This window comes from Carlito syrichta, unplaced genomic scaffold (assembly GCF_000164805.1).
Source record: "Carlito syrichta isolate Samal-C Ts95f unplaced genomic scaffold, Tarsius_syrichta-2.0.1 Scaffold314047, whole genome shotgun sequence".
Lineage (NCBI taxonomy): Eukaryota > Metazoa > Chordata > Mammalia > Primates > Tarsiidae > Carlito > Carlito syrichta.
Genome location: NW_007258143.1, coordinates 191,129 through 214,032, shown reverse-complemented (window position 1 = coordinate 214,032; position 22,904 = coordinate 191,129). Strand labels below are relative to the sequence as shown.

At 42.4% G+C, this 22,904-nt stretch overlaps 1 protein-coding gene and 1 pseudogene across 6 annotated transcripts in view; both read left to right on the top strand.

Annotated features, from left to right (window-relative positions):
- HDAC8 (histone deacetylase 8) overlaps positions 1–22,904 on the top strand; it is a 280,351-nt gene that overhangs the window by 229,975 nt on the left and 27,472 nt on the right. For 4 of the 6 annotated variants that reach the window (XM_008070865.2, XM_021718959.1, XM_008070864.1 and 1 more), the window contains one exon: positions 2,321–2,426. The exons of the other annotated variants lie outside the window; for them this stretch is intronic. In XM_008070865.2, coding sequence (XP_008069056.2) covers positions 2,321–2,426 — 106 coding nt within the window. The remainder of the gene's footprint in view (positions 1–2,320; positions 2,427–22,904) is intronic. 6 annotated transcript variants of the gene reach the window in all.
- The window catches only part of LOC110596771, an 8,835-nt pseudogene continuing 2,131 nt past the window's right edge, over positions 16,201–22,904 (top strand).

Here is a 22,904-nt window from a genome sequence, read left to right as displayed (position 1 = left end):
CTCTCTCTCTCTCTCTCTCTCTCTCTCTCTCTCTCTCTCTCTCGCGCGCGCGCGCGTGCACACACACACACACACACACACACACACACACACACATAAGCATTGGCACTGTCATGGGCATTTTGCTTTTAATTAAATGTGTAGAGTTTTCTGTCATGGATGTGCAAGAACCATCTTCCCATCAAATTGCTCTCATGGATTTCACAAAGACAATGTTAGAATCTCTAGAGATTGTTCCACAACATCCCTCCCAGTGCCAGATGTACATCCCAACTTTTTTTTTTTTAAGGATGTAGGGTATAATTCAGAGTTAAGTATACAAATGTTCATTATGCAGGTACCCTTGTTGATGAGGTATGCCTCCCCCACCAGCAGAAGCCCATTACTGCCAATCCCACCCCATCCCCAGCAATTTCCCACTACTGACAATCCTTTTCTAATAGTGTTACAATAATATTTCAAGGTCCACTTATGAGTGAGAACATGTGATACTCAGTTCTTTGTTTCTGCAATAGATCACTCAGTATTATAGACTCTACGTTCATCCAAGTTGCTGTGAAGTTCATAAATTTGTCCTTCTTTATGGCTGCATAATATTCCACTGTGTATATATACCACATTTTTTTTTATCCAATCCTCTTTTGATGGACAGCACTGTTGGTTCCATGCTTTTGCTATTGTGAACAATGCTGCAATAAACATGCATGTGCTTTTTTCATAGAGCGATTTGAGTTCTTCTGCATCCCAACTCTTTTTCATAGAGTTGGGATGCAAAAAGTTCTTTTTCATAGAGCGATTTGAGTTCTTCTGCATCGCAACTCTTTTTTTTTTTTTTTAGTTGGAGTCTCACTCTTGTCACCAGGCTGGAGTGCAGACGATTCTTCCACATCAGTCTTCCAAGTAGCTGGAACTACAGATGCATGTCACCACGTCCGGCTAGTTTTTATGATTTATTGTAGAGACGAGGTCTCACCAAGTTTCCCAGGCTGGTCTCGAACCCGCGGGCTCAGGCAGTCCTCTCACCTTGGCCTCCCAAAGTCCTGTGTCCCAACTCTTAACAATGATAATTTGGTAGCAATGGCATCAAAGTCATGACACATAACAAGATCCCTTTTTTTGTGCCCTCTGTGCTATTTTTTCATGGAATTTGAATTTCCCTGGTTTACTTACCACCAAACAATATCACTATTGAAAGCACATAATGTTAATGACCATATGCTCTCTCTCCAGAGAGTGTGCACAAATACTATTTCTGTTAAAAACTAAACAGAAATAGTAGTTTTGCATATTTCCCATTCAAAGACATCTCCCAATTGAATGATTCCCTTTGTCATGGAGTGTTTTCACCAAGTGGGCCCTACCAGAGAAGCTGAATCAGACATTGTGACTTACCAAAGGTCTTAAGGAGCTATCTAACAAGCTAGAAATAGAATCCATAAACATTTATTTTGATTCCCTTATTTAAAAACAAATAAACTCTACTACAGAGAAAGTAAAACTAAAGTAGAGATACTAGGTTTGTTTGCCATTCCTGGGCCAGGAAATTCAGGGCAACCAAAACTAACAGGCAACTGCCATGGTCTGTGAGAACCAAGGAGATAAATAAGACGCAGGTGCTACCTGCCTTCAGGGAGCTGTTAATCCAGTGGGGGAAGATCAGGTCACTGTTGAAAAATCTCTATCCGATGCAGAATGTGCTTATAAACACCTAGAGGACCCCAAAGGAGGTCTCAGAAATTCTTATATTCCCCCACTGCAGCCAGCACAGTGACCTGCATGTGACATGCAGGTCAGCACTGTGTATCTGAACAAGGGCTCTGAGAGAGGGACCAACAGAATGCTCTGGAGGTTGGTGGAGAGTGAGGGACAGCTTTATGAAGGGGTGACATTTGAGCTGCACCTGGAAGGATAGGGAGGTTTTTCGCAGGCAACAAGGATTGCAGGCCCCAGGAAAGAGCAATGGCAATTATCCTAAGGGAAGACAAGCATGGTGTGATTCAGGAGAGCACCGAGCAGTCTAGGGTGACCAGAGGACAGGGGAGCAGCAAGAGCTAAGTTTAGAAAAAAGTTGAGATCTGAGCAGAAAGACCCCTGAATGCAAGCTAAAGAATTTCACAGTAGATGGTCATCGAAGGTCTGAACAGGAAGAGTGATACCACCAGGGTAGGGCTTCCTGCTGCATCATCCTGCTCTGCCCAACAAGGCCTCCCTTGCCTTGTTGGTAGTGGTGAGTTTCTTTTGATTGTCCTGTTTACATGTGGTTGGTTTGGAGGTTTTATGTGGTTTAGTTTGTTTTTTGGCCTTTCCCTTTTCCTTACAGTTTTTCACAGCATATGGTCCTGATTATGTGCTGGAAATCACGCCAAGCTGCCGGCCAGACCGCAATGAGCCCCAGCGAATCCAGCAAATCCTCAACTACATCAAAGGTGAGCACCACCTCTCAAGGCCTGCCCTCCTTGTCCCACCCAGTTTGTGATGGCCCGTCAGTGGGGGCTTCCTCATCAAATACCATTTGTCTTTTGGTGGCTAAGTGTTTCACTGAGTTGGAAGGAAAATCTCTTCTTGGCCTGATAGCATGTAGTTGGAATTCTACACTGGCCATTCTGGTTAGGATTGTCATTTGGCTAGCTAATGTCACCTCAGAAGGACAAAAGGTTCAGCTTTAGGCACCTCCAGAGGAAAATCAATTCTAAAGTGTGTCCTGAGACCCTTTGTCTTTCAAAAGTCTAACATTACAGCCCTCTTTAAGATAAGGAAAGTTCAGTTCTATCCAGATTTGGCAGGGTAAGGATAGGGAGGGGACTCACAGAGATTCTGTCCCCATATGTATGTCCCTTGGGCCAATAGAGCCTTAAGAGGCTGTGAAACTACAATGTGTAGTCAGGGATTCTGGTGCCCTGAATCAGAGTGAATTCCCCAGTCTCACCCGCAGTGCTGGAGACAGGGCTGCTGTCCTATCCTCCTTGCCTTCCCTGAGGCTGCCCTGGAATCATTCTGTCCCCAGGGTGGAGGGAAAGTGGCAGTCCTCAAGACACTGCCCTCCTGATCCCACCATCCACTAGCTGTTTGGGTCACCATCCTTAGCATTTCAGTAGGGCCTCCCTCCCAATCAGCTGCTTCTTCACAACTCACTTCGTCCACCATTTGTGTTAAGTATTTTAGGCACCATTTTCCTGTTTAATTAAATGTGTGTGTGTGTGTGTGTGTGTGTGTGTGTGTGTGTGTGTGTGTGTGTGTGTGTGTGTTAGATCCTAATTATTTGCCAGAGTTAAGAGTCCAAGGGTATCCTATTGCCCACCCTGGAAAGTAAAGTTCCTTTGTTTATTCATAGAATGACCAAGATAGCACCAGTTCTCCTACCTCTGACTCCCTTATTGGAATATAATTCAGTGGGAAAGGGGGGCCTATTCCTCGCTGGAGTTAGTCTGAGGGAACACTCTGTGTCCTGAGGGTCTTTGCTTGGGGTTATATTAAGACCCCTGTCCACTAGCAGAGCCCAGTCTATGACAGCAGCAAAATCTTCATGTCCTGGGTGCCTTTGGCCAGATAAAATTTTCTTAGCTAATATATCATATACTCTTAAGGTCATACTTACACCCATTGCTTTAGTGACCTTTCCGAAATGTCCCATAGCCCTCAGCCTTCTCCTGACCCTATAGTTTCAAGCCATCTCCCTCTGGCCTCTCCATGGCTACCAACCCGACAGGTACTTACTTCCTAACCAAATCCTCCTCCCTTGTCTAACCTTTAAGGCCTTCAAAATTGTTCTATTACTGGCCCTTCTCCAGTCCTTCTCACTGTACAGAAACCCTGATAAACACTCACCATCCCACCCTAGTTTCCCCTGCTCCCCACATACGTAGGACATATGTCCTGTGTCCCTCAGGACTGATCCTGGACCAACTTCTCTTACTCCTCTTCCCTCAACCTTGCTATTTTCCCCCCATCCAGACTTAAATCCTGGTAGAGCACTGACAAAGCAATAGAAACAGAAAAACTAAACAAGCCTCTGCAGCTATTGGCTCACACTTCCATATGTGCAGACATGTGTATGCCCTTGCTTCCCTGCACACATACCCAGGCACATAGCTTCAGAGAATTATGACATCTTGCTTTTGAGGAAATGGAAATAACAAACGAGGGAAGACATAAGGAAGGTAATGCATGGGGACGAGAACTAGGAAAGGTAAGAAATCTAAAAGAGGAATAAATCAAAAAGGATTGATCGAGAGAAAAGACTAGGATGAAGGTTGGGGAAAAAATAATATATCTCAGAGGGCATAAATATTGCATAGAAGTCAAGTTTTTTTAAAATCCTAGCAGATTAAAGCAGTACTCTGGTTGTAGTACAGTGAAATTAAACTGGGGGAAAAAACATATGGACTAGGAACTGGATCCTCAAAAGCAACTGGACACATTCAGAATGGGAAGAGATGGCTTAGCAACATTTTGTCTGAAAGAGAGTTGGGGATGTGTGTTGACTCGGCTCAGTATGAGTCACCAGGGCAAGGTGGCCTCCAGAGATGCTGATGCTGTGTCGACCTCACTTTAAAAGACTCTAGACAAATAGGAGCATGTACCTGGAGGTCAGTCGGGCTGGAGAGAGGACTGCAGCTCAGGGTCCAAGAGGTCTGATTGGAGGAGCTAGGGCTTTGGGGGGAAAGAGAAGCCCCAGAAAAATGTGTTTTCTATCTCATATCTCCAAGAGGCTGTCACAGAGCAGGAGACATAGACAGGGTCTATATGGCCACAGGGCATAAAGCTGGAACCCTGGGTGAATATTATAAAAAGGCAAATTTTCATTCAATAGAAGGAAGACATTTCTCACAATTATAGCTATCCAAAGTGGAATAGACTATCCAGAAAGGAATGAGTTATCTGTCACTAGAGATATACAAATAGAGGCTAGACAATCTCTAGGCTATCATATTATAGAAGAGTTCCTAACTTGGGGGAGGGTGATTGGACTAAATTATTGTTAAGCTTCCTTCCAACCCTAAGATTCTAGGACACTGTATGTTGCAATGAGAAAATAGAAAGAAAAAAGAGAATATGGTGAGAGTGCAGGGGTTGGTAGATGAGTCACAGTTGTTGGGTGGGGGGAGCCAATGCTGTGTGTAGGAAAGAATTGAGGCGGAGAAGAGAAACTAAGTAGCTAAGAGTGGATGAGGAGGAGCCAGGGAGGGCAGACAGCAACTAGAGCAGCTATAGGATACTAGGAATGTTCGGATTTTCCATTTAGCCATCCCTTTCATATCGACAGTCTTGTGTTCTACCCATGCAAATGAGCAGGGCACATGAGCCCAGAACCAAAAAGAAATTCAGCTAAACCTAGAAGAAATAAGGCTAGAAAAAAAGTCCAAATGTTTCTAAAAATGGCCAGGCTAACCTACTATACTGATACTGTGCCCCTCCAGCCTGGTGACGCATGCTGCCATCAGATAGTGCGTTGCCATGACAATGGTCAGTGTGGAAAGACTGCTGAATTTTCTGAATTCTGAAAGATTTTCCTGAACCTGTCTACAAGACTGTCATTTGTTCTTGCATATAAAAACCTCAGCAAAGCTGGCTATTTCCCACTGTGCCTTCCCTCCCCTAACCCTACCTCATGAAAAACAAAGAGCGGAGTAGGAAGCACAGATTGATCTGGGAGATGAAATGGCAATGAGATAGTGGATGGATTCCACTCCACTCTACTTGAGGGAGTTTCACTTGCAAGTCTAGTTGGATTTGTTCAGACTCTGAGCTTGAGTTTTTCCTCTTTCTCATCGTATCCCTTAAGAGCACAACAGATGAAATTTCGGCCTACTGGAAATCAAAACTGAGAAGGTTCATCTTATAGAGATGGATTCCATGTGCCACAGGATGACTGAAGGGACAGGCAAATTTAGAACTCACTTTATCCCATTTTTACCACATTAGTCTTTCCAAGAGGAAAAAGAGAAAAAAATAAGACCATGGAAAGTCCATTTAAACTGTTAGCTTCATATAGAGAAAAGGCGCTTTTTGTGCCCTTGAACTATCTTGAAGGTATGTATCATTCACAAGAAAGCACAGGGTGGAGAGTGGATGGCTTAGCCTAGCTTATGGCTACTATGTAAAATCATCCTCCTACCATCTTCCTATGCCCGAAGTTTGTTGCCTTTCCTCTGGTTAATGTACTCCAGAGAAATTGCCTTACTGTGAACCTTCCAGAGTTGGAATTGTGCTGATGTGATTAATCCCCAGAGGGGTCTAGCTCCCCAAGCCCAGCTAGCTCTGCATGAGAAAATGGGAGTAGAAGTAGGAGGTGTTCTAGTCTCTGGTACTGATGACATTGGAATACAGTAGGGGTTCCTAGGGGGCTCAGAGCTCCATGCTGCAGCCTAGGTTCAACCTTCTGGTGGGAGAATGTGACTTGTGCATCTGTGAGAATGTGTGGAAGTGTTAAGTGTTTCAATACTTGCTTTGAAGTCCCAGAACCATACCCCAAGTTTGCCTGGGAGAGAAAAAGAAACAAAAGGGGATCAGGAGGTAGGGAGGAGAAGAGGAGAGGGAAGCAGAGGACACAAGAAGAAATAGAATGGCCTTGTGCACATCTGCACCTCTATAAGGTTAGGAGTAGGGAGATGGACCAACTGATGCTGGTATGGGGAAAGACAACACAGGTGAAATAATAAGAATAGTAGCTACTATTTATTTTACACATGAGGAAACCGGGGCTCAGAGAGGATAAGTGACTTGGCCAAGGCCACCTTTATTTATTCATTCAGTCAGTAATTATTGAGCACCTACTGTGTGCCACACACTGCTAATAAGTAGGGAAGTAGACATTTGAACCCAGGTCTGAATTGGATCTTTGGAGTCAATCTGTGTGACCTTTGTGGTGCCGTTCCTCTCCTTGGCAATGTTGCCCTACCAAACCTAACCATCATCCTCTGTCTGCTTTTTCCAATCACCCGTAGTAAACCTTCCCACCCCACACTACACACTCAGCTTCTTCCATGTGGCTGCTCTGAAATTGCATGTCTCCCTAGAAATAGGAGGAAGACAGCCATGGGCAACCCTCAAAATTCTGGCCTCTAATATAGGCCTTTGAGCTCTCCCTAATCCCCCACCATACTTTAATCTGAGGCTTCCGTCCCCATTTTGAGCTGAGTAGAGAAGGAAACAAGGAGGACAAAAGGTAGAAGAAGTCAGGTCACCCTGCTCCTGTTGCCTGAAATGTGTTGTGGCCACCAGCTCCAGTCTACCATTTGCAGTTCCACAGCCTCAAGCTGAGATCCTTTGCACATCTGCCAGTAATATCCTCAGTAGAACCATTGTGCAGGATGTAAGTAGCCCCTATTCTGGCAACCTGAAGTCTGAGACTGACAACCTTCTAGGGGCTAGCAATTGGGTCTTCGGGTCTGGGCATATTCAAGGCCTACTGGAGCCCCAAGCTTAAAGCAGTACTCCTGCATGGTGGGATTCTACACCATGGAAATTTGGCCTCCTTCCACACCTTCTCTTGCTTCCTAAGAAGCCATAAGGATTAAGTTGAAAGGCAAGGTTGGTCCCAAGGGCAGACTGACCATTTGCTTTCGGGCTTCTTGGACTTTGGAGCAGGATTGTGAAGGATACTCTGAGCTAATTTGCATGACTTCAGGTGAGGATCTCTGTGATGTCCATCCCTTATCTCCTGTCCCTGTCCCTGGCCCTCTCTTTATTCCTCTCCATCTCCCTGTGGTCCTTTCCAGGAGCCTACCACCAGCCCAGGCTTCCCTATTGAGCAGGTTCCTCTATTTCTTGCTTCACTAAAGAATATAAAAAGTTGAAAAGCTTATAGTTGTTGAACAGAAAAATAAACTGTAAAATGCCATGCTAAAAATTTTAAGAGTTTGAAAATAAAAATGGAAGCTGCTTCCCAAAGTTACAGTAACTTAGAGGCAGCTTTTAACAGACCATGAAAACCCTTGGCAGATCATTTATGAAGACTTGAAATTTCTACCTAAATCTGTGAAGTAGAAACTACTATTATTCAAAGAGTACAGCAAGACAAACTGTGCTGGGTACTTTACATACATGAGCTCATTTAACCTCACAATTTCCTTATGAGGTAGGAGTCTTGTGCCCAAAGATGTTGTGTAACATGCCCATAGTGGCATAACAAGTAAGTGGTGAACTTGGAATTTGAACCCAGACCTAGTGGTCTTTCTCCCGTTGGCAACATTACCCTTTGAAGCTTACTCGTCATCTCCCATCTGCTTTTTTCCAGTCACTCCTAGTAAACCCTTTCTCCCCTGCACAGGCTCCCAAAGTGGGGTTCAGAAGCAATTTAATTGTAAGAGGTATAATTGTGCCTCCACTTTAATGCCTAGCTCAATCCATCAACACCTCCCATGTGCTTGGTGCTATAGGAAACGGTCTTTGCTGCTGATAAACAGTTCAGAAATCTAGGTGAGGAAACAAAACTAACCTTCTTGGACAAATCAGAATATAATGAAGGCTGACACTAAGTAGAGGAAACTGGGCAGTAAGACTTTAGGGAGACTGCTTTCAGAAGTCTGGCAGGATTTGAATAGATCAGAGTGGGGTAGTGCTTGGAAGCAAGGGAAACTTAGAAGGGTGGGGATGGGGGTAGATTGCAGGTTCTCTTGCACTGCAGGCTAAATAGAGCATATCTGATATAGTAAAGTGGGAGCTGTTCTAGGTTCTGGAATTAGAACACAACATGATACAGTGCTATTTGAGATATAGTCCAAGGATGAGCCCACAAAGGCCTGAACTGGAACAGTAGTGGTAGTATAGGGAGGAATGGCTGAGAGCTGTTATGAAGAGACTTTGGTCACCAGCACTTGGAGGTAGGTCATTTATAGAAGATCAAAGAAAGAGGGAGAAGAGGATTCTGAAGTTTCTAGCTTGGATACAAACTGGAATAGGAAGCTGCTGGAGGAAGGGGCATAGTTTTACAGAAACATATACTTGATACATTCTGTTCTGATATATTGAATTTGCAATTTGGTACTAATTCCATATAGTACATCTACTTGAAAAAAATTTGTAGCCAATTAAAAAGAAAATTTTAAAGATATTTTGATAATACAGAAATATGCTTATGATTACAATGTGAAGTGAAAAAAAGTTTTAAAATGACTTAATACCATACAGTCTCAATTTTGTAATTATATATATACTGTCTATGTGCACACGCATGCACACATGCGTATGCTCAGAAAAATATTAGAAGGAAATGCTAACAGTATTTATCTTTGGTGATACTTTACCAGAGTAGTATACTTTTTTTTTTTTTTTTGAGTTAGAGTCTCACTCTGTCGCCGAGACTAGAGTGTAGTGGCCGCTCCCAGCCACCGCAGCCTCGACCTGCTGGGCTCTGGCGATCCTTCCACCTCAGCCTTCCAAGTAGCTGGAATTACAGGCATACACTACCACGCCCAGCTAATTTTTTGATTTATTGTAGAGATGAGGTCTCACCTGCCCAGGCGGGTCTCGAACCCGCGGGCTCAGGCAATCCACTCACCTCAGCCTCCCAAAGGCGCGGGATTACAGGCTGAGCCACAGAGCCTGGCTCAGAGTAGTATACTTTAACAGTAGTTATCTAGAATTGGATTGTGGGTAATTTTAATTTGTTCTTTTTTCTGTTTCTGTACTTTTTTTGTTTCTGTATTTTTCAAAGTTTCTATCATGAACATATATTGTTTTTTAGTCAGAAAAAAATGTATAGCCAGGCGTGGTAGCATGTTCCTGTAGCTCTGGCTACTTGAAATGCTGAGGTGGGAGGGTTACCAGAGAGGCAGGTCAACACTGGGGTAGCCGTGAGTGTTCCACTGCACTCCAGCCTGGGCAACAGAGTGAGACTCCAACTCAAAAAAAAAAAAAGTGTAATACACGTTAGGTTTTTTTTTTTTTTAAGAAAACGAATAATCTTTTGTCAGCCCTTATGTCCCAGTTCTTACAAAATCTGGTCATCACAGCTGAAAAAATAAGGGACTGGAGCGTGGATATTTTATGACGCAGATGCTGTTTTCTTTCGTAGGTACCTCTAGGAATTCTAGGGTACTTCCATTTGTCTTGAAAAGTTGATCATCCCTTACCTCACAACGTAAAGTTTCTTATGTCTAGTAAAAGACCAGAAAATCCAGGTACCAGGCCTGACAATTAAGTTCATGAATTTGCCACTGTGTGCTTACATTGGCAGTACTGTACAAACAACTCAGTAAGGCTTCATAACCTTGGTATATCAGTGTCTCACAGCTGTGTTCATGTCAATGCGTGGCAGTGTCTTGCTGAGTAACATTCATTATTGTTGTGTGTTTTTTTGCACCATCGTAACAATGTCGGAGCTTGAATTAGAGCAACAAACAAACATTAAATTTCTTGTTAAACTTGGCAAGAGTAGAAGCGAAATCAGGGACATATTAGTCCAAGTTTATGGGGATAATGCCATGAAGAAAATGGCAGTGTACAAATGGATTAAACATTTTTCTAAGAGGAGAGAAAGCATCACTGATGAAGAGAGATTATGATGGCCAATAATGAGCAGAACTGACTAAAATATTGCAAAAATTAATCAAACTGTGCATCAAATCAATGACTGACTGTGAGAAGCATAGCAGACCAAATAAACATTGATGGAGATACAGGAAAATCTTGACTGAAAATCTTGGCATGAGAAAGGTGTGTGCAAAAATGGTCCCAAAGGAGCTCCTGCATCACAACAATGCACCAACTCACACAGCACTTTCTGTGGGGGAGTTTTTAGCCAGTAAACAAATAACTGTATTGGAAATTGGACCACCCTCCCTACTCACCTGATTTGGTCGCCAGTGACTTTTTTCTTTACCCAAAGATAAAGGAAATATAGAAAGAAAGACATTATGATGACATTCAGACATCAAGGGTAATAGGATGACAACTCTGATGGCCATTCCATAAAAAGAGTTCCAAAATTGCTTTGATGGTTGGACTGGCACCTATGCATAGCTTCCCAAGGGGACTACTTTGAAGGTGATCATAGTGATATTCAGCAATCAGGTATGTAGCACTTTTTCAGGATGAGTTTTGGAGAGAATTGACATCTTTGCTATGTTGATTCTTCTGACTCATGAACATGGTATGTCTCTCAATTTTTTAGATTTTTCTCTCATTTCCTTCATCAGCATTTTGTAATTTTCAGCATACAGATCCTGAACAGGTTTTATACATAAGTATTTCTTCTTTCTTGTGTTATTGTGAATGGAATTATATTTTTTTATTTGGGTTTCCAGGTGTTTGTTGTTAATACATAGAAATACAATTGATTTTGTATAGTGATCTTTTCTATATTGATTTTATCTGGTGACCTTGCCAAACTCATTTATTAGTTCTAGGTGGGTTGTCAGTTTTTGTTTGTTTGTTTGTTTGTAGATTCCTTGGGATTTTCTACATAAACCATCATTCACATGCAAATAAAGAGAGTTTTGTTTCTTCCTTTCTAAACTTTATGCCTTTTATTTCCTTTTTGAACTCCTGGCCTCAAGCAATCCTCCCACCTCAGCCTCCCACAAAGTGCAGGTGTGAGGGTGTGAGCCACTGCATCTGGCCTTTTGATTTCCTTTTTCTTTTGTTTTGTTTTGCCTTGGCTAGAATTTCCAGTACTATGTTGAATAAGGGTGGTGAGGGAAAAAAATTCAGTTTTTCATCATGATAATGTTAGCTGCAGGTTTTTGTAGATGTAGGTTTTCCTTATCAAGTTGAGGAAGTACCCTCTCTATAATCTTAGTTTTCTGAGACTTTTTGTCTTAAGTAGGTATTGAATTTTGTTAAATGCTGTTTCTACATTAGTTGATACTAATACTAATATATATGTGATTTTTCTTCTTTTGATGTTGTGGATTAAATTGATTGATTTTCAAATATCAAATCAGCTTTGTATACCTGGTATAAATTCTACTTGGCCATAGTGATGACTAGTGTCAACATTTTACCAGTTTGATAAAGTATGGAAACCCTGTCTACTTTTAAGTTCCTTTCCCCTCCCCCATTTATGATATACTTGTCTTAAACGTTATCTCTACATACATTTAGAGCCACATCAGACTGTATTATAATTTTTGCTTCAACTACCAAACACAATTTAGAAAACTCAAGAGAAAAAGGAAAAATCTATTTTCTATACACATATGTTTATTCTTTCCATTGTTCTTTCTTCCTCCCTAATGTTCCAAGATTCCTTTTTTACATCATTTCCTTTTCACTTCAAGAACTTCCTTTAGTTATTATTTTTTTAAGTTAGGCCTACTGGCAACAAAGTCTCTTAGTTTTCTTTCCTCTAAAAATATCTTTATTTCCCCTTCACTCCTGAAGAATATTTTCACAGGATATTAAATTCTGAGTTAACAATTATTTTCTTTTAGTACTTGAAAAATATTGGGCCACTTCTTGCACGCGTTTTGAGGAGAAATGCACTGTCATTTGATTTATAAATGAATTATCAGTAACCTTTACGTAAGGCTACATTTCTCTTTTGCTGCTTTCCAGATTTTTTCTTTTTCTTTAGTTTTCAGGAATTTGATTGTTATGTATCTTGGCATGAATTTCTTTGAGTTTGTCCTGTTTGGGGTTCAGTCTGTAGGTTTATGTATTTTGCCAAATTTGGGAAATCTTTAGTCATTATTTCTTAAGATACTTTTTCAGTCCTACCCTCATTCTTTGCTCTCTCTAGGACTTTAATGACTTGAATATTAGATCTTTTATTATAGTCCCACATGGTCCCTGAGTTTCTGCTCAGTTTTTAAGCTATTTTCTATCTTTCATCCAAATTGAGTAATTTCTATTATTTTATCTTCCAGTTTACTGATTCTTCCTCTACCTCCTCCATTCTGCTGTTGAACTCATTTGTTGAGTTTTTTAATTTCATTTATTATATTTTCCAGTTCTAAAGTTTCCATTTAGTTTTCCCTTATTTATTCTATTTCTTTGCCAAGACTTCCTATTTTTTTTTGTTCCAAACATGTTTGTAATTGCTAATTGAAGTATTTTTTATAATGGCTGCTTTAAACTCCTTCTCAGATATTTCCAACATCTGTGTCATCTCTGTGTTGGCATCTGTTGTCTTTTTCTCATTCAAGTTGAGAGTTTCCTGTTCTTGATTTGATGAGTGATTTTCTATTGTATCCTGAAGACTTTAGGTATGATGTCATGAAACTCTGGATCACATTTAAATCTTCCATTCTAGCAGGCTTCCTCAGACACCATACTGGCAGGGGAGAGGAGCACTACTCCATTACATCCAGATGGAGAGTAAAAGTCTAGATTTCCTACTCAACCACCATTCATACCTTGCAGGGAAAAGGGGCATCTCATTACTGCTGAGTGGGAGTGGAAATTCAGGCTCTCTACTAGAACTCCACCGATACCACTATGGCCAGGAATGGGAGTGGCACATTTTTGCTGCTCCCCATGTGTCCTCTACTGACACAGCAGTGGTTGGGCCTCCTTGCCATTGAGCAGGAATGGAAACTCCTGGCTTTCTACTCTGCCTTCTCCAACTCCACCCTGGTGAGGTAGAAGGGGAGCCTGGTTACTGCTAGGCTAATTTTCTATTTTAATGTTTCATTCATTCAATAAATATGTATTTGGTATTAATATGTGTCAGACACTATTCTGGGAACTAGCAATACAGAAGTAAATAGGACAGATAAAGTCCTTTCCCATCATGGAGATTATGTTCTAGCAGGGAAGATCGACAATAAACAAATAAATAAATATTTAATATTGGTTACTGATAAATTTGGGGGGTACTATTTTAGATAGGGTGGTCAATAAAGGCCTCTCTGAGAGGTCATATTTGGGAATAGAAGTTAATGAAGTGAAGGAAGGAACTTTACAAAAATCAGGGTGAAGAATTTTCTAGGTGAAGGGAAGAGCAGGATCAAATACCCCAAGCAGGACTAGATGTAGTATGTTTGATGTATATGTTTTAATGTGTATTAGAAATATAACTATCACGTTACACTCTTTGTTTTCAAAGATATCATTGCTTAGAACGAGGCTACTTTTTTGTTTTGTTTTGTTTTAAGTGTCTATTTAAGAAAAGTTTTCAGACCAGGCATTGTGACTCATTCATGTAATTCCAACACTTTGGGAGGCCAAGGCAGGGGGATTGCTTGAGGCCAGGAATTCAAGACAAGCCTGAAAAACATAGCAGACCCTGTATCTACAAATTTTTTTTTAAAAAGTAGCCAGGCATGGTGGCATGCACTTGTAGTCCCAGCTACTGGGGAAGCTGAAGCGGAAGGTTCCCTCGAGCCAGGGAGTTCAAGAGTTCAAGGTTGCAGTGAGCCATGATCACACCACTGTACTCCAACCTGAGTGACAGAGTAAGACTCTGTCTTGTTAAAAAAAAAAAGAAAAGAAAAGAAAAAGAGAGAGAAGAGGAGAGGAGGAAAGAAAGTTTCCACGTAAGTGGTATGTGAATATGACCAAACTCTTGACAGTATTGAAGTTTAGAAAACAAAGTTGTCTCTGAAGTAGATAATACTATTAGCCCCATTTAATAGATGTGAATACTGAGGCTTGGGGAATTTAATTGACTCAAAGTTACACAGTAAGTAAGTGTGGAAGTTGGGATTCTACCTGAAAAGTTGAGGGTCATACCCAAAGCTCAGAAAAAGAAATACGGAATTTCCCTTCTGCCTGGTAGAGTTGCTAATTGTTACATACAACAAATCAAGAATTTTTGAAGAGCAGTTGGAGATCTCTAAATGTGTTTGATTAAGCATTTTTTGGTTTGTGTACCCAAAGTACATGCCCAAAGCAATTGTATTGTTTATTCCCCTCCAACTTCTAGCTCTCAAATGATCAAGGAGCAAACGGAAGGTTGGAAATTATTAAGAGAAAATAAAGTAAACCACTCAGAGTCCTAAAATGCCTAACTGTCGACAACTTTCTTAGCCCACCTAGAGACCCTTCAACCGAGATTCAGGTGCTTTCTTGAGCACATCCACCAAATCCAGCAGTGCTGAGGGTTGTTTTCTGCCAGAGTAAGCACGCCCAGCCTTCCTGGCCATGCCACTAAAGGGCAACTGCTGCAGGATTCTCAACACAGGGTTCTAGAAGAGGCTCTGCAGATATCCCATCCCAGAGACTCTTCTGCTGTACCTAGACAGGAACATCCCCAAGCCATAGTAGAGTGACGAAAGAGTTCTTAGTCTTTTGAGAATGGAAAACATCTTCATAGGCTCCTGGTTTGCCCACATCCTTCTGCCTCTTTGCAGCTCCAAGCATATTTTGGAGGGAGATTTCATAAAGATTTCTAAATCGAGTTAGAATTTCAAGTCTATTGTGACATGCAAATTAGTCCTGCTTGCCCGTTGGCAGCAATGCAGCTGAAGTGCCTAGAGACGGGCTATAAAATGAAAACATCAAAGTGATTAAATGTGCCTGAAGAGCATAATTGAGTGCATGAATAAGAGAAAATAAAACAAATTGATTTTCTCCAGTGCCAGAAAAACAGAATAATTGAAAACAAAATAATAGACTTTGAAGTAATCAAAGTGAGGAATGCACCATAGTGACATAGAAACAGCCAGTTGTGGGAGAGATTTGTTGTGTTTCTGTTATCATTTTTACAACTTTAATTTCATTAGCTAATAAATACAAATCAATTGAAAAATCAGTCAACCAGAGAGAGGCAGTCCCAAGCCAAGATTTTTATTCACATCTCTAAAACAGGCTGAGGTGGTGATCCTTAATCTACTTTCATAGGTGCACATTTCCGCTGTGAGCTGGAGAACAAGTTCTGGGAGGCCTCTCTGCTTTGGAGGTAGTAATGTTGTGTTCTGACAGTCACTTTCCACATTTGGTTTACATTTGGTTACAACTTTCAAAGAGGGGAACTTTTATACCACACCAAGATTTCCAAGAGATAGGATTGCCCAAGTACAAGCCTCTTGGTTTACACAGATGACATTTTCATGGCACTGGCCAGCACCTATGGTCTTATACAAGGCCATTCTGGATCCATTTGGTGGTGGTGGTAGTGGTGGCAGCTATGGCAGCAGCAACAGCAATAGCACCTGCCACTCTCTTGCAATGCTGCTGAGCATCTGTGACTCACTGCCTTCATCCCCCTCAACCTTCTGCCCCTCCCCTCATACACACACGTGACACTGAAATCGAATCTAAAACCAGGAAGGCTGAGCAAGAGTATGCCTCCCCTTGACTTCCAGCCTGGCAACCATGAAGATCAACCAGGGGAATATCATGGGAGGGGAGCTAGGCCAGGGGAAGCTTTTCATGTCAACTGTGGCAGTAGAGCACTGGGGACACCAAGCCATGCTGGACCCAGGTGCTGAAAGATCACAGAGCAAGAATGAAACTACTGCAGAACTGTTTTTATAGCTCCTCCAAGGAAAGAATTCTTCTACCTCACTCCTCAGCTGTTGGTGGCTAGGCTCAGTGGCCCTTCACTTCAGGATCTACAGTGATGGCTGCTGTGACTTAAATTGTAAGTTTTCCTTTTATAGGCCCCTGAGCATTTTGGCAGCAGTTGGCACTTTCAGATGTTCATGACACACCCTACCTTCGGGGCTCCAGAGTTAGCAGCCATGCTTTTGGCTCCAGTAAAGGTCTTTGGGACCACTGGGACTGTAAATCAGGGTGTGCGGAAGGAGTTGGCAGTGCTGAGACTGGCACTACTTGCTGGCTCAATCAGGATGACATAGTTAATAGATTGTGCCTGCCAGACAATTTGTCCTGGAGAATTTATCTTCCAGGAAGCACCTAGAAGCTGAAAGGAGTCTCTCTGACCTTCTGGTGGCATCCAAGACCTAATCATGATGTGCCCTAAGGTGAATAGGGGATGTTAACGTTTAGCTCTTTTGTGCAAGGGAGCAAGAGTTAGTCTCCAGGTCAAGCTGAAAATCCCAGCTTCCATTTCCTACTGGTGTTTGGGTGGAGCAAAATAGAGCAAATGGCTTTCAAAATTCTAAAGCATTATACAGATGTAAGGCTGTATTATTCTTCCTACCACTGCTATTCCCATTATCCTGGGTTTCCCAGCCTAGAATTTTTGTCTGAAAAAGAAATGTGAAGAAGGCACATCAACCCAAGAACCAAGGAGCCATGACTCCTAAATGGCCGGGAGGCATCACCCAGCCCAGCAGATAGACAACTGCCGAGGCCCAGCTCCACAAGCTGGCTGACAGGCAAGCAGCCTACTCTGTGATGTCACCTCTACAGTTGCTTGTGCCCATCCCTCCACATGGTGCCAGCAGATTTAGGCACAGGAGGGGAGAAAAAATGAATCATAGACTATTTTAGAAATTGCTTCGATTCCGTTTGAGACTGCAGTGCTGCCTTGCAAGCTAAGACCACAGAATCCTAACCATCGGGGCAATATCCTCTAAGTGCTGATATCCTATAAATACCAAAAGCCTGGTAGGATTAATCCACAGTCTCAGGTTCTAATTCAGGTCAGAGGCGCACAGTGGTAATTGGTAGGTATACTTAATTGTCATTGAAGGGCTTTCTGATGACAGGAATGATCAACATTCCAAGGCAAGCAATGCAGTTGACAATTAAGAGGTAAAAATTAAATCAGCCATCCATATCAGTACATGCTCAAGGCTTCATAGAAACCCTTAGTACTGCCATTGTTCTTGGGTAGAAAGTGAGGCTCGGATCATACTAGATGCCCTCCCCTTCTTAAAATCTTTCAGAGGCTTCCATGGCCCTGACATGGCCTCTGGCCACCTCTCCAACCTCATTGCCCCCCTTCCTAAGCTTCATCCTGTGTCCTGGCCACAAAAACTTTGCAGTTGCCCTTACACATCCTGCTCTGTTCCTGCTGCCTGGAACATTCTTCCCTCCTTTGCCTTTCAAGATGCCACCTGCTCTGTGAAGCCTCTCATGCCCTTTTTCTGCCTGCAGCACTCTGTACATACTGGTATTTTGTTACCTTGTTACTATGGTCTATGATGTGTCTGTTTCCATATATGTCTTCCTCATCAGACTGAGAGTTCCTTCAGAGCAAGAACAGCATCTTGCTCTTCTGTGACCCCAGCACCCAGCACCCTAGGCCATTATAGACATAAGCAAAGGCTTGGAAAATATATGGACAGAGAAGTAGGCCAAATTGGGCTGAGAGAGCTAGATGGGGATGGGGTATGCACCATCCAAGATGCTCAGATACTAAAAGGCTGATGATGGCAGAGCAGCCTGGGTACCACCTGCCCAAGAGCAATCTCTACAATGACTGCAGCAACAACAACAATAGTAATTATATGTAACAGACAATTTGCTTATTACATTTTAAAACATATATTAGAGTTGGATGTGATAGCTCTCACTCCTATAATCCCAGCACTTTGGGATGCCAAGGCGGGAGGATTGCTTGAGCCCAGGAGTTCAAAACCAGCCTGGGCAACATAGCGAGACCTCATCTCTACAAAAACAAAAAATTAGCCGGGTGTGGTGGCACGTGCCTGTAGTCCCAGCTACTCAGGTGGCTGAGGCAGAAGGATTGCCTAAACCCAGGAGGTCAAGGCTGCAATGAGCCCGGGATCATGCCACTGCACTCTGACCTGGGCAACAGAGTGAAACTCCAACTCAAAATAAAATACAAAAAGTAAGATATACATTAAAATAAATATGGCTATTAAAATTTAAAATGTCACCAGGCGCAGTGGCCCACACCTGTAATCCTGGCACTTTGGGAGGTGGTGGTAAGAGGATTACCTGAGTTCATTGGTTCGAGACCAGCATGAGCAACTTGGCAAGACCTCATCTCTATAATTAATCAAGAAATGAGCCAGGCATGGTGGCGCGCACCTGTAGTTCCAGCTACTTAGATGACTGAGGCAGAAGGATGGCCTGAGTCCAGCAGGTTAAGGCTGTAGTGGCCATGAGCATGCCACTGCACTCCAGCCTGGATGGCAGACTGAGACTCCAACTCACAAAAATAAACAAATAAAATTTAAAATGCCTTTGTGTCACCTCAAATTGTCTTTCATGTAGAGGAACATGAAGCACATTTTGAGAAAAATCATTGACCTATATGATAGTTGAGAGCAAGATAAGTATTAAAATTTTAAAAGTAAGTTGATACAAATAAAAATATTAAGGTGACAGACATTAAGTAGGTATGACAATATTCTTGAAAGAGTCACTCGTAGGCCGGTAGTTTTGGAAACACTTTTCAACAGTCCTAAATTCACTTCTGTGTTCCACTCTGATGCCGCTTGGCCTCCAAGGGTTCTGGGATCACCCCAGCATTCCTCCAAACTACTGTAATGCTGGCTGTCTTCAGAACTTATCTGTCTCAGCCCAGCAGCACTGATTCTCCTAGTTAGCATGTGTCTACTCACCTCAACCACATTTATAAGGCCCTTAAGAGCAAGGACCAAGCTTTGAGTCTCTGTGGGTTGAACGGGAAAATGCTGAGTCAACTGGCCTGTAACTTTACAGACGTTTGTTCCTTTAATGAATAGGTATTGAGCACTTACTATGTGCCAGGCACTGTTGAGGATGCTAACAGTAGAGTAATGAGTAAAGGGAACAAGGTCCCTGCCCTCATAGAGCTTGTGAGGGAAAACAGACAGCAAGCAAATAAAGAAGCCCACAAGATGTTTCCAGTGTGCTAAGTGGATTAAAGAAATAAAACAGGAGTATATGACAGAAAAGGAGTGACTTGGGGGTGGCTACTTAGCTTGGGCAGTCCTAAGGCCTCTCAGAGGGGACTTTTGAATCGAAACCTATTGGCTCAAGGTGACAGAGGTGATGAAAAGAGTCAGAAATGAGAACATCCAAGACAGAACATTCCAGGCAGAAGGAACAGCAAATGCAAAGAAGGGGGAAGCCCTAAGAGGGAAAAATGATGCATGTGTTCATGCAAAGAAGATCCATCTGAGCAAGGAGTGTAGTGGTTGGAGACAGAAGGCAAGGGACCAGATCTTGCAGGTAAGTAGCTTGGATTTTATTCTAGGTGTGATTGGAGGCTATTAGAGGGTTTTGAGCATAGGAGTAATGTGGTCTGAACTAAGTATTAACAAAATACTCTGGCTGCTATACAGAAAATAGGTTGCAGAACTGGACACAGTGGCTCATGCCTGTAATCCCAGCACTTTGGAATGCCAAGGTGAGAGGATCACTCAAGCCCAGGAGTTCGAGACCAACCTAGGCAACATAGCGAGAGCTTGTCTCTACAAAAAAAATTTATTTTTTTTTGAGTTGGAGTCTTACTCTATCACCCAGACTGGAGTGCAGTGGTCGCTCCCAGCCACCACAGCCTCAAGCTGCTGGGCTCTGGCGATCCTTTGCCTCAGCCTTCCAAGTAGCTGGAACTACAGGCGCGCGCTACCACACCCGGCTAATTTTTTATTTATTGTGGAGATGAGGTCTCGCCAAGTTGCCCAGGCGGGTCTCAAACCTGCAGGCTCACAAAAAAAATTTTAAGTGAGCCGGGCATGGTGGCACACACCTGTAGTCCCAGCTCCTTGGGAGGCTGAGGCAAGATTGCCTGAGCCCAGGAGGTTGAGGCTGCGGTGAGCTATGATTGTGCCACTGCCACTCCAGCCTGGGTGACAGAGTGAAGACCCAACTCAAAAAAGAAAGGGAGGGAGGGAGAAAGGGAGGGAAACAAAAATAGTTTTCAGAGGACAAGGAAGCAGGGAGACCGGTTTTGATGCTATTAGAGTTGTCCATGCAAGAGGCAATAGTGGTTTGTAGTGCAGTTATAACAATGAAGGATGGAAAGTAGGTAGATTTGGAAAATATTTTGGAGGCAGAATCCACAGGACTTGCTAATGGATTGAAAAGGAAAGTTGTAAATAAGGGAGAAAATAAGAATGATGCCTAGCCAATGTCATGAAGGGGGAAAAAGCATGAGGGAACTGTTCTATGTCTGTGCTGTCCAACAGTCACCACTAACCACATTTAAATGGCTATTTAAATTTAAGGTAATTAAATAAAGTTTAAAATTCAGTTCCTCACTTGCACTACGTATTTCAAGTGCTCAATTGCCATATATAACTAGTCGCTACCATATTGGGCATCATAGATATATGAAAATTTCTATTATCTGAGAAAGTTATTTTGAACAATACTGCTCTATATTTAAAAAGACTAAAGATTAAGAGAATAAAAATACAAGTCAAAGACTGGGGAAAATATCTGCAAGATTCATACCCAGTAAAGGAGTCGCATTCAAAATACACAAACAACTCTTAAAACTCAACAATAAGAAAACAGCCCAATTTTAAAATGGGCAAAAGAGGCCAGGCATAGTGGCTCACACCTGTAATCCTGACTCTTTGGGATGCTGAGGCAGGAGGATTGCTTGAACTCCGAAGTTCGAGATGAGCCTGAGCAACATAGCGAAACCTCATCTTTACAAAAAAAATATTTTTTTAAATTAGCCTGGTGGCACATGCCTGCAGTCCCACATATTTGGGAAGCCAACGTGGGAGAATCACCTGAGCCCAGAAGGTCAAAGCTGCAATGAACTGTGATTGTGCCATTGCACTCCAGCCTGGGCGACGGAGTGAGACTCAAAAAAGGGGGGAGGGGGCAAAAGATGTGAACAGATAGCTCTCCAGAGAAGATACATAGACAGGACATGCAAATGCTTCACAGCTTACTACAATGAGATTCTGTCCCCAAAACCCATCGTAAGTTGAAAACGTATGTAGAAAGTGAATTTTCCACTTACAATATCTTCAACTTACTATGGGTTTATCCCCATGTAACCTCTTCATAGGTCAAGGAGCTTCAGAAAGTCAAAAAATCATAAGTGAGATACTGTATGTGAAAAGGCTCAATATCATGTGTCACTAAGGAATTGCAAATTAAAACGGTGAGATACAACTACATACCTATTAGTGTGGTTAAAATCCAAGACACTGACAATACCAAATGCTGGCGAGAATGTAGAACTACAGAAACTCTCATTCATTGCTGATGGGAATGCAAAATAATACAGCTACTTGGAAGGACAGTTTGGCAGTTGCTTCCAGAGCTAAATAGTCTTACCATAAGATCTGACAATCTCTTTCCTTGATATTTACCCAAAGACATGGTATTTACCTCATGTCTACACAAAACCTGCACACAAATGTTTATAGCAGCTTTATGCAGAATTGCCAAACCTTGGAAGCAACCAGGATGTCCTGCAGTAGGTGAATGAATAAACTTTGGTACATCCAGACAATGGAATACTATTCAGTCCTAAAAAGAAATGAGCTATCAGGCCACAAAAAGACCTGAAGGAAACTTCAATGCATCTTGCTAAGTGAAAGAAACCAGTCTGAAAGGCTGCATACTGTATGATTCCAACCATATGACATCCTGGAAAAGACAAAACTACAAAGATGGTCAAAAGAGTGGTTGCCAGGCATCAGGGGAAAGAAGGGAGGGATGAATCAGTGGAGCACAGGGGATTTTTGAGGCAGTGAAACTATTCTTGAATGGTACTGTAATGGTGAATACATAACATTATACACGTTTCAAAACTCATAGAACTGTATGACGCCAAGAGTGAACCCTAATGTAGACTGTGGACTTCAATTAATAATGTATCTCTATTCACCGCCGGGTGCGGTGGCTCACGCCTGTAATCCCAGCACTTTGGGAAGTCGAGGCAAGAGGAATGCCTGAGCCCAGGGCTTCAAGATCAGCCTGGGCAACTTGGTGAGACCTCATCTCTACAATAAATCAAAAAAATTAGCCTGGCATGGTGGCACGTGCCTGTACTTCCAGCTACTTGGAAGGCTGAGGCGGAAGGATTGCCTGAGCACAGCAGGTTGAGGCTGCAGTGGCCATGAGCGTGCTACTGCGCTCCAATCTGGGTGATAGACTAAGACTCCAACTCTAATAATAGTAATAAAAAACTGGGCTCGGTGGCTCAGCCTGTAATCCCAGCGCTTTGGGAGGCTGAGGTGAGTGGA